At 43.4% G+C, this 12,197-nt stretch overlaps 1 protein-coding gene across 2 annotated transcripts; it reads right to left on the bottom strand.

The window, feature by feature from the left end:
- Positions 1–3,049: 3,049 nt before the first annotated feature.
- Positions 3,050–12,110, bottom strand: whamm (WASP homolog associated with actin, golgi membranes and microtubules). Of its 2 annotated transcripts, none has more exons than XM_088297018.1 (11): positions 11,410–12,110; positions 9,934–10,107; positions 9,108–9,258; positions 8,555–8,724; positions 7,107–7,314; positions 6,809–6,993; positions 5,630–5,716; positions 5,382–5,477; positions 4,365–4,743; positions 3,377–3,519; positions 3,050–3,219 (listed from the first exon to the last, which is right to left on the bottom strand). In XM_088297018.1, exons 1-11 carry the CDS (start codon positions 11,983–11,985, stop codon positions 3,061–3,063), a joined length of 2,328 nt encoding a protein of 775 aa, XP_088153144.1. In that variant the 5' UTR covers positions 11,986–12,110; the 3' UTR covers positions 3,050–3,060. The 2 variants fall into 2 exon arrangements, with proteins under 2 accessions (XP_088153144.1, XP_088153145.1); XM_088297019.1 differs by having other exon boundaries at positions 4,365–4,740.
- Between the last annotated feature and the right edge of the window lie 87 nt (positions 12,111–12,197).

The following is a 12,197-nucleotide window of genomic DNA, read 5'->3' as shown; positions in this document are numbered from 1 at the left end:
AATGGTCAGTTGGGATAATTGAATACTTTTCATTGAATAAATCTTCGGTCAGTGACGAGGAGATTCCGCTTCTCTGTGGACAAGTGTCAGTTAAACACAGTTACCACTAAGACTCCCCTGTTGCCATAGTAACAGGCTGCTGACTTGCATTGTGTTGGGGATGTGCTCCTCGACCCTTCTCGCACCTGTCACTCCTCCCATGAAGAGGAGGAGAAGCCATCAAGGAGGAGAGCTGTGGAGGCGGAGAGTGAACCAAAGATCAAAATTGGGCAAGTTGACAGCTTAGATGACTCATTTTCAAAGTGACCCTTCATCGTCGTCATCAGCATCATCATCATCACGTGGACAACTCCACACGACACTCACAGGTCCACAAGGCATCTGGATGAAAAGTCGCGGGAACATTTACTCCAGATGTCAGTTAGTGAAGCAAATTGTGCAAAAATGTTATACAGTAGAAGAAAGCAGAATAATAATGAAAAAAAAGTCGACTAATATATATATCTATATATAATTTTTTTTATGGACCTTAATCTGACTATCAAGGATATGGAATAAATGCGCAAGCAGTTTTCCAGACATTTCTGTCTGTTGGAAACCCTAACCCAGAGGTGCCAAAGTCATTTTTGTGAATGGGCCACATCGTGGTTCTGGTTTCCCTCAGAGGGCCGTTATGACTGCGAACACATATAAATCACCTTACATTATCACTTACACACAACACATTGATACAAAGCTAGTTTTGAAATCAAAAGCCAGTAATAAATGGCAATATCTCATATCTCAATGTTGTTAAAAGTGAAGAAAATGTGCTAGAAGCAGCAAGTTGAAGCACATGATTTTCCCTTCGCGGGCCACATAAAATGAGCTTTCGGGGGCCACATCTGGCCCCCGAAAGCTCATCAAACAGATCGCACACTCACGCCAGCATTCAATGTTAGTTTTATTCAAACAAACAATTTCTCATGACGGTCATACAAGCATTGTGGCATCAAAATCATTTGACAAAAAAAAAATCAATCTCGTGACATACAATTCAAGGGCAGTTATTTTGTGTTGGGAAAAGTTTTGCTTGAGATTCATTTCATGACAAGAGCTGTTTCACACACAGGCACGCAAAAAAAAACCTTCAAAAACATACACAACACTTCGCCGTCTGAGTTCCTTCATTCTCAACCGAGTTGTTAGAATTCAAATCATCAGGTTAATGGGTCGTAATAATTCCTTTACGGGACTTTTGTCTCTGTGCAGAAGAAATAAATGCTCTGACATCAGATGACAAACGGCACCACAACTGCCTGGAAAATGAAAAATTTGAGACAAGATCTTCAATATTTCATTTGACTCACAACGTGTGTGAGCGCTCTTGATTATCATCATAAATAAATTTGATATGACCCAAATTATGAGCTCGTTCATGGAACAAATTAAACTTGGAAGACAGGTTACCACATTATATTCTTCATGTGCGATGTTTTTATTTGGCGATGCGCCGTGAGATTTTTGTCGGGTAAAACTTGAGCCTTGGCTCAATAAACGGTGACGAAGTTGCAGTAAATCAAAATTTCAAAACTCGCAGGTCCAAGACAAAGCGCTGACACAACAAGGGTTAAAAGTCTTTGCTCGAGACAAGGTCAGCATTGTTTGAATACATTCATAATACTTTGTAACAAAAATGGCAAAAAAAACACCAAATAAAAAATCAAAGCGTCACCAATAGTTGTGCATTACGGCCACAGTGAAAATGAAGAAAATGCACGAGAAGAAGGCTTGGAAAACAAAATCCAACCAGCTAACCTTCGATGCTTCGTTTGTTGTTCAGCATCACCGAGGAGCCTGCGCGGGTCACCAGTAAATCACAATTCCTCACCCCTTCACAATTTAGAGTCTTGAGTGCATGTTGACAATCGTGAACCTCAGACGCAGAAACGCCGCATGACCTCTCAATACCTTCAGCCAAATATCAACTTTCCACACCCACAATTTATTGTTATACGTGCAGCTATCCCAAATACTTTTGACGTGTCAAAGACCATTCAATAATAATATACTGTACTACTATACGTATGATAACTTTAAAAAAAAAAAGAAAAACAAATCCCATTTTCTCCTTCCTGTAATGTATTTTTTCCATTTGGGTGTGGCCGACCGAAATGCTCCTTTCTAAACAGAAATGTTCTAAATGCGAGATAAACTCCTTCCATTAGGGAAACATTTCATCATCATTTTCAATTTCCAACCAGTTAAAATGCTGCAAAGATTTTTCCACAAAAAGCTGTTTGAACATTTACTCAAGTGTCCTTCCCATATTTGCCACACAAAGAGACAATTTTGGGGTCAAAATTCCCCCGATGAAACCTGCGTCGATCTCGCGTTTCGACACGATGAGGATTTTTTTTCTGTAAAGCGTGTGAAAAAGAAAGATAATCGAGCGCATTCACGTGAGGGAAGTCGGCAAAGGTTGCCGCCGGTCATGTTTTCTATTTCATGTGGCGACGGCACACATTTCCCGCCGTTTAAACTCCGCCGCGACTTACGTGACGTAATCACACGACGCACAACGATTGCAGTCGTACGGACGCCACGGTCGCAATCCGTAGCCGGCGGCCTCCTTTCACAATTGCAATCGTCGCATCATCAAAAAGAGCTCGGCCCATTTCCACCTCGACAATGTTCAGTGAGTCATCAAGAGGGGAAAAAAAAAAGAAAAAAAACATCTTCCCGAAGGGTGCCACGTTTTCTGGCGAATTACATTCACGTGTGGCGAGGACATTTTGTTACTGTTAGCCACATTGGCTAAAAAGTTTCGAGGAGGAAACGTTCAAACAGCTTTCCATACTATGCTAAGAAATTCATTATTTTGTAAATACATCAAAGGGAAAATTGTAATCCTGAATGTGACATTTCAAGTTCAAAGTTGACGAACAGCAGAAGACCAAAAAACACAATTTAAGAAAAGTTCCACGCACAAATTTGGCCGAAAGTTGCGTCGATTAAGTAGCAAAAGGTGTTGGAAGAGTCGATTTATGGATACGTGCGCGCGCGCGCGTGTGTGTGTCCTCAAGCGTCCCAGTCTGCGCTCTGTGTGTCCTCGTCTCCTCTGTCTTCGTCGTCGGAGTCGGCCGCCACCTTCTTCATCCTCATCATGGCGGCTTTGATGCTGCGCTCCAACTCGTTGTCCCGCCCGCCGCTGTGCACTTGGGAGCGAGCCGGCAGCACCTGAAGTGGACACGCGGTTAAAGTTCATCCCACTTTTTGAAGGGAGCGTTTTGCCAAGAGTGTGACGCTTTGGAATGTGGGGAATTTCAATTTGGACTTGCCAGTCATGTGGAAAGCGACAAACCCAATCTCAAGAAAAGCTCGGAGCTCATCTGACCTTCTTCAAGGTGACTCCTTGCCTGATGGCCGACATGAGGCTGCTTCTCTGGTCCTCGGAGGGGGGAGGCAACTCGGGTCCGGGGGCCTTTCGAAGCCGGATCTGTCCACGCTGCAGCGAGGCTAACACTTCATCCATGGTTCCTATGGCAACAACGCAGTTGACAACCTTCAAGCTCCAACAACAGCCCAGAAAATAAGAAGCTGGACGAATACGTTGAGATGGCGCGAGAACATCCAAAACGGTGCTTCATGGAACAACTTCATGGTCTGTCCTTGAATCCAAATAAAAATTCTCTTTTCCCTCCAAGATGAAAATTTATAGATTTTCCAGATAAAAAGTTATTTAAATCCAATAATAAAAAGTACAAGACATTGAAATTTACATTTGAAACGAGGCGAGCGCAATCTTTTATTGGACTTCATTTCGGATCTTCTTTCTTGGGGATTTGTTTGGTTCAGTCCACAGCGGCTTACACGACCACAAGAGCGACAAGAGTGACCCGGTAACACCGGGCAAAGGCTTTGATGAAAATAAGAATTTAATTTGGAGATACATTCTTAGAACTCATTTCACCTAAAAACACTGCGCGTGTGCACGTATGCGTGTGCACGGGAGGGGGCGATGGAATAATCATCAAATGATTATCAATTCTGAAAAGAAATAACATCAATGATGTTATGCAACTTAACTTACAGGAGTTGTTGAAACAATTCAAATTCTCAAAGGAGTCTGAGAGCTCGCAAAGGAGCACACGGCTAGCGATGGCGTTTTCATTTATGAATGAATGCTTTTGGAAATCCTATTCTATGCTTTTTAATGCCATTTAAGGACTTTGTTTTCTACAATATCCATGTAATGATTTTTGAAGCTTTTTTAATGCCTGATTTTGGAGGAGCTTTTTTTTTGTTTTTTTAAATAATAAAGATGAAAATAATCTCATATTTTTGAGACAAAAAGTCATTGCGTGTAAACATTGAAGCCTCACCGATAGTTTGCGTGAGCGTGTTCTTGGCCGGGAAAGGTGATTGTTTTCGGTCACGGAGCGGCATTGGTTTGTCCTCACAGGAAGTGCTGAACGGTGGAGGAGGAGGCGGCGGCGGCGGCGGCGGAGGAGGAAGAGGAGGAGGAGGCGGCGGTGCAGGAGCTACAGACAAGTCGTTTCCAGACGGACGAGGCGGTGATGGGCACTTTTGGCCCGGGACGTCTTTCACTGGAAGCGTTTTGCGTCTCGGTGCAGGGCGGATGGAGGGAAGCCCGTCGGCGGAGGGCGGCGGGCCGAGGCTGATGATGGAGAGAGGCTGGGAGGGACACGACGACTCTGTTGGAGACCTCCGGGACTTCACAACAAACTGACCCTGTCGCTTCTTTCAAGAGATGAGGGGGAGATCAAAGAGAGATTTTTCAACGCACGGCATTGATGAATTTCAATTCCCACTGACAACACCAAAATATAAAACAACATTTTAAAAGAGTTCAAGAATTTCAAGGTCAGGTCACTTTTAACTAGAGTGCTATTTTTACGATTAAAAACTTGTTACAAACATTTTGGATGTTTGTTTTTTTTTTTTTCGTGGGGCTGAGACAAATTCTGGTCATTTCCATTCATTTCAATGAGGAATGATGCGTTGAGAGTGTGAAGCAAACTAACTTCAGTCAAGACACCACTGCATTACTAGAATGACCACAATGTATTCAGATTATGAAAAATAATAAAAAGTTCGTACTCGTTACGTCACTATGAGCTAAGATAGCTCAAAGGGGGCGTGTCGTATCGACCGAGTCATATCTGTGATCATGACGTAATAATAATCAAGTTATTACGTTTGTGGAACGGACTTCTTCGTGGGTGTTGTTTGGCCAACAATAACCGGAATTCGAATGCAAACGTTAAATTAATCCGGATTAACGTTCGCTTGTCCGGCTCGCCGTGACGCCTCCATCCACAAACATTGGAGAGACGTCTGGCAACTTATTGAAGTGACAAAAATGGAGCAGGTTTAACCTCTCTGAAGAATCTTAATCGGTTCAGAGTCTTCTCTCGCTCCTGGTCGACCCACTGCTTCCTCCTCTGCTCCTCCTCCTTCCTCTTCTCTCGTTTCTACAAAAAACAGCGCCAGCGCCAGAGAGAGAGCAAGCGAGAGAAGTTGAAGGCGACACTGCGGGGAGACGGACAGAATCCGATTGTGGCTCATTAGGAGCTTCTGCCGACGGGATCATCTCTCTGACTGTCTGGTTGCTATGGCGACCTACCAAGTGGACTTGATGATGCTGGGTGAAGACTATGGATCGGTGCTTGTCGGCGAGTTGCTTCTGCTCGTGGGCCTCCACACACTGGTCCTACGTAAAGACACAAGACGCATCGTGAAGAAAGTCTTCAGTGGCAGTTGGTGAATGTCTTTTGGTTTCCTCACCTTCTGTAACTTTTTTTTTTCATTGTCAAGTGTGTGAGGGTCAATCACAGGAAGTCACAGACTGTATTTTATTTATTTTTTTTTTTAACGATTGTCCCATTTTGTCGCTTTGGCCACCTTGCGCAGTGCAACGTTGCAACGGCCTTTCGTCTCTCAGTCGAGATGCATCCCTTCCCAATTATTTCCTAGACCGATGATGGGTCGGGGCACAAAAGTGGGTCGCCGAGACATTTAGGGTGGCTCCCAAACATGTCGTTAAAGAAATTACCCCAGACGGCACACACCGATTATTCAGCCAGCTAATTTAAACGGCCAATATTTGCTGTTTAAAATCGGTAAAAAAATGAATACAGAATACAGACGTAATGGTCTTCAAATATCAGCCTAACCCAAAAAATATTAGCTTTATTATCTATTATTAAAAGCATTGAGGGTCATTTTATCATTATATGCTTTTATTAATTGGCCAATTAATCAGCCATCAGAATTTTACTCTGCCAAATATCGGAATTGTCCTGACAAAAAATTCCTTATCTGCTGGGCCATTTAAAATATTTGATGTTGCACACCCGTCCTCCCAAATAAATAAATAAATAACAATCAAGGTCATTTTAGTTAACAAAAATGAAATAACTAAAACAAAAATTTCGTTAATGAAATAACATAAAAACAAAAATGTGTTAAAAAAATGAAAACTAGAACTACGTTTGATGTTTATTACATGAACTAATTACAGCAAAAATGTCCTTTTTGTTTTTGTGTTTGGCAATTCATTTAATACGTAAACTTTACAAGCGGAATCATGCACTGCACTTATTCTAATTCAAAGTCTGTTAAACAGAACCCCATATTATCCACATTTTTCAAAATATGTTGTGATTTTTACGATACAATATCACGGTATTTTTCCAAGATCCATTTGTAAATAGTGACCAGGCAGAGCTTCAATGCAAAGCCCAACAAGCAAACGTGCCGACATATTCCGACGATACTCTCTACAAATCTGCCCGTCAAATACCTTTTTGTTGCGCAGGTAAGCTCGCCGAGCGCAGATGTTGCCTCTCTTGGCCTCCAGGTTGTGCAGACGTCTTTTGAGCTGACGGACGGCTGGAGGCTCTGCGTGCTGAAGTCCGCCGTGAACCATGCTGTGGAGCTCCTCCGGATCCTCGCACACATCATAATACACCACCTCCTCCTTCAGTTCTAAAAAACATTGCACGTCCCGTCACGACTTTTCATCACAAGCATTTTTTGTGTGTGCTGAAATTTGTGTTCTTGACTTTATCATTGGACTCAAGAATGTGCCGTCGGAATACCTCGGATCTGACGCCGCAGGGTGTCTGTCTGAGTCACCAGCAGCTGCTCCTCGTTTTTCAGGATTTCAAACTTGGTGTTGTACAGTTCCAATTGCGTTTCGTAGAACTGCAACTCCAGTCGGTCCACAGAGTTCTGCTGCTGGTCTTGTTCAGACGCAGAACCAGGATCGGCGGTCTGGTTCTGGTCTCTGCTATACAAGTTGTTAAACTGGAAAAAAAAAAGAAGTTTAATGTCAGCTCCATGAAATGAGGTTGACATTATGAGGATATGGACAAATGTAAAAGTCAAAATGATTCACCATTTGGTACGTCTACATTTTGATAATCGATTAGTTGTCGCGTAATCGTTGCACCTCCACTTGAAAGCAAACTAATTGAACAAACACTTCCGTAGCATGTTCACGTAGGCTGAGCGGTGCCACATGCAAATGGAAGCTGAGCGGAAATCAGCCTCCAGCTTCAAGAGGGAATTGATTTGAGGTGAGGTGTTGCTCATTCCGTGCACACGCACGTGCACGTGCACAGGAATCATGCACAAAATCAGATGATGCACTCAACAGAGTTGTTTGGCAACCGGTGTTTCACGCTGATCACACACGCAGACACAGCCAGCATCATCGAACTTGGAATTCAAAGAGCGCAACAAAATGAATCATGCAACGCGAGTGTGTGCACGCTCTCAAGGTGTTTTTCAAAAACTCTGATTCAAACACCCGACAGCTGCGGATAAGCTTTTTCCAAAACACTTTATGACCTAACAAAATGCTGCCGTGTACTAACGGAGAGGTTGGCGCACGCACACACATCCCAAGACACACAAAAAACAAAACACGCACGCTCACGCAATTGCGAATATCCTCGTACACGAAATCAGACAAAAACATACCAACCCAACACATTCATCCTTTATCTGCTCGAGCGTGTCGTCGGGCAGGAGGCGGAGTTACACCCTGAACAGGTTGCCAGCCAATCGCAGGGCACACGGAAACGAACAACAATCCGCGCTCACACTCTTTCCGAGGGGCAATTTGAGTGTTCAATTAACGTGCCAAGCATGTTTTTGGAATGTGGGAGGAAAACCGGAGTACCCGGAGAAAACCCACGCAGGCACGGGGAAAACATGCAAACTCCAGGTAGGCCAGAGCCCACGACCTCTTAACTATGAGACGCATGCGCTAACCAGTTGGCCAACATGTTGCCCCAACACAAATCAAATAAATTCAGTTTTGTTTTTTTTTAGATGTAGTGATGAGCTCTTTGTGCTTTCGTGAGTGATTTGTAAATAGATGAAAGGCGTTTCAGAACTGACGCGACGATCACGTGAACGAGCGAGCGTGACCGTCTCCAAAGCGTTGCCACAAGACAACAGAGCATGGACAGAAAAAGTAGAAATTAGAAATCCCTTTCTCAAATATTCTCTCGGCACGGTGAACAAGCGTGATGTTCACCTCTTTTTTGATGCTGGCTTTCTTGCTGTTCAGGCACATCTCAGTTGATCGCATGTGCTGCAGGGCTTCTTTTGCCAGCAGCAAGCGCAGTTTCTCCAGCCGCGGAGCCGCAGAAGCCCAGGCAGCCGCTCCAAAACGCCATTTGTCCTCCTCCATCTGCTTCACCATACCTGAACATGTACAGTTTGCGCAGAAATCGGTTGGACACGTGTGCATCGGCATGGTCATTTTCCACACTAACGTGCCACTGCATTAGGTTGTGCTGTACAAATAAAATAAATAAATTAAATTAAATAAAAATTTCTACATTTGTGATCATAATTATTCAAGATAAGACTGCAGGATCCAGTGCATTACAGTGAGCTGTAAGGGGTCTAGTCATGTTGCTCTATAAAAGCCGTTGTGGATCTCATTAGTTTGCGCAAGTAAACCTCACGCTGTGTACAAAGTTGTAATGCGACAAGGGACTGCAGAGATCTATTTCCTGCATGCGGTGGTAAGATGCACAGAATTCAGGTTATTTATAATCAAGTGATTAAACACAATGAGTCACCAGCCAGGGCCTTCGAAGTCTGCGCAAAGTAGGTGACTGTGATGTCCTGAATCGAAGCGACGGCATCTTCCGCTTTGTCCCTCCACTCTTCCGCTTCCTTTCCCAGAGCTTCAATTCTCTTCGGACCCAAGTCATCAAACTCCAGGGACTTCTGCGGAAAACACAAGTGTGGAAGGTCAACTGGAAAAAGCTAGTCAAACATGTATGAGAATGAGTTTTGGAAAAAAGGGTCTCAAATGGACCTTGCTAGATGATAAAATTAGACTTTTTTTTTTTTTTACTACTCGGTCTGGCTCTTGTTTTGGTTCTGAATGTAGAGATGAAATTTTGCTGCTGTTCAGTGTGGGGTTGGATCTAGTCGAGTGGATCCAAGGCTTTTGACCGCCACAAAATCTTGAACAATTCCAGACTATTTGCCTTATCATCTTTGACAAAAAGATGTTACGCAACTATTTATTAAATTAATCAGGACATGCAAACAATATATAATTTCTCATTTTTTTTATTTCAGTGTGTTTAAGTAATTAAAGTTGAAGGAATAAAGTGGCCCTTGCATCCTTCCATTTTTGTGTTTGAGGAGATCAAGCAAAACAGTTTGGACACGACACCCCTGGTCTATTATCACCCCCTCTTGGTGGAAAGTTGGTACTGCAGTCAAGCAATGAAATAAGTCCTGTCAGCTTTTCCATCAGTGGTCGCCACAGCGATATGCAAACATGTCCGATTAAGCGATTATTCAAAGAAATAACGAATATTATAAACGATTGGAAAAGATTCAATTGTGACAGCACAAAGGTCAACCTTCAAGTGGCATGCTTTTATTTACCAGGATCTCCATTTTGTAGAGGCAAGCCAGCTCTCGCATGTCTCTAAAAGGCTGCAGCAGGTACTGGAAGAAGGTGGTGGCCTCAGTGACCAGGTCCTGGTAGGCCTCGTCCTCTTGCGCGTAGATAGCAAGTAGCACGACCATCCGGTCCGCTCCGTCATGACTCTGCAGCAGCTGAAAGGAAAGAGAGAGAGACAATACAATCATCAAAATAAAAATAAAAAGTATTGCGCAAAGCTACAATGATAAGATTATGGCGCACCTCAGGCTGCACGATTATGAAAAATATATAGATAAATATTAATCACGATTATTTTAGTAAGAATGGGAATCACGATTATTCAAACAATTTATTTTTGAAGGGGGACCAAAATAACAAAAAAAATTGTAGATGTATGTTTGTATGGTTTCCTGTATAAAGAAAAAGTGCATTGGAGTTTATGTGCTATACATTTATAAATTACCATAGAACTGTTGTAACATTTAAATAAACAATTTCAATAGACAGCACAAATTTTGAACTCATGTACACTAACTATCGTATTAGACATTGGAAAATTAGTAAAATTTGAATGTTTTATATACACATAGGGGGGAGAGAGAGATAATACTGTATATAATAATCCTTTCTTACAATTATGCCAATTTTGTAATCGTTGAATTGTAATTGAATTTCGATCAATTGCACAGCCTTAGGTGCACCTAAACACATTTTTATTCGATGGCTTTTGACTCAGCATGACCCTGATTTGTTATTAATGTATTGTTTGTTTTTGTATGTCTGGTTGTACTCCTCCATGCACAGCACTTTGCATGCAGCGATGGTTCTTTTTCCGAATGCTCAAAACGTTGAGTGTAGTTGATCGAGCAACAGTTGAAATGGAAATCACGGCTACCAGTTTGTCTTCCTTCCAAGCAATTTCGCTCACGCATCCTTTTGACTGATCCTGCTCACATTCAAATTACGGCAAAAGAGAGCACAAGTGAAGAAAATGTAAGCCTCGTTGCCCTGTTCCATCAATCACTATGTATTAGTCAAAAGATGTAGAAGGATGTAGAAGGGTTAGTTTCCTGAGGTGCTGATTCGTGTGAGTCAAGTCAAGTCAAGCCAATTTTATTTGTATAGCCCTTAATCACAGACAGTCTCAAAGGGCTTTACATAGCCACAATTGACATCCCCGATCTTAACCCCCAGGAGGGCAAGGAAAAACTCAAAAAACCTCATTAGGGGAAAAGAGAGAAACCTTGAGAAGGGACCACAGATGGGGGAATCCCCCTTCCAGGATGACCAGGCTGCAATGGATGCCAACTGGGCAACATTTGACACATACAATGATGCTATGCAATAATAGATGAGATAATGCGAGAGTCAATTGAATGAAGTGCTGCAGGAAGATGACTTCAGTGGAGTGGGTCCACTGACGTCACGATCGGCCAAGATTGTGAAAACTTGTGTATGTACGATGACGCTGTTACCTGCCGCAGGTGACCCTTCGCCCTTGACATCTCGTCGTGCATGCTCTTCCTCTTGAACTCTTGGAGGTTCTCAAAGTAGTCTGCCACGTCGCGCTCATCCCGGGAGAAAAGCGTGTCGAGCACTATCGTCCTCCCGCAAACGTCGATGGCGGTGCTGAAGTACTTTTCCAGCTTCCGACACGGCACGTCCGACTCCCTCCGCTCATCATCCGAACCGCACTTCCGACTCGGGAAGAGCAAATCCCAGATGCTGCCCTCTTCGAACTCGGACAAGTCGGGAAAGCAAGCCGCCAACACATCGCCGACACACGTTAGCTGGTGGTGGATGTGTTTTAAATCGCTCACCGAGAAGAGTCCGGCCCAGCTGCTTTGATGCTCCCCCGTCACGCTAAATTCTTCTTTATGCCTGCGCCGCTGTAATGTCCTATTGTGGCAGGTGACCGCGAACTTACACTCGACGACGTTCCACTGGACGATAAAACCTAACTTAAACACCTCGGCTTCTTCAAATATGTTACTTTTTACCGCCACCCATCCGTCCAGGCTGTCCGGACGCTCACACTCGACGTTGTTCATCGTTGAAGAAGATGTTTGGACACGGGCCTCTTCCTCAAAACCTGGGCTCTGTTTACAACGTCCGCCATTTGCGTGACGCGGGATACATTCAAGGATCACAGGAAGAATTGGGATTTTTCTTTGCCTTCGGCTTCACCAAAGCGACCCGCAAACGCAATCAAGACGTTGAAATAACGTTGCACGCGATTTTTGCGGCAAAAATGCCATTATTA

Source organism: Idiotropiscis lumnitzeri, chromosome 5 (assembly GCF_059441095.1).
Source record: "Idiotropiscis lumnitzeri isolate Australia: NSW breed Sydney's pygmy pipehorse chromosome 5, RoL_Ilum_1.0, whole genome shotgun sequence".
Taxonomy (NCBI): domain Eukaryota; kingdom Metazoa; phylum Chordata; class Actinopteri; order Syngnathiformes; family Syngnathidae; genus Idiotropiscis; species Idiotropiscis lumnitzeri.
This window is presented reverse-complemented; position numbering and strand designations above follow the sequence as displayed.

What these genes read in the sequence shown, in the direction of transcription:
- whamm (XM_088297018.1), bottom strand. Translation starts at nt 11,985, where the DNA reads ATGAACAACGTCGAGTGTGAGCGTCCGGACAGCCTGGACGGATGGGTG. An exon ending in TCTACAAAATGGAGATCCTG is followed by an intron (nt 9,259 to 9,933) that starts GTAAATAAAAGC and finishes TGTTTTCCGCAG; the next exon opens with AAGTCCCTGGAGTTTGATGA. An exon ending in AAGCCAGCATCAAAAAAGAG is followed by an intron (nt 7,315 to 8,554) that starts GTGAACATCACG and finishes TTTTTTTTCCAG; the next exon opens with TTTAACAACTTGTATAGCAG.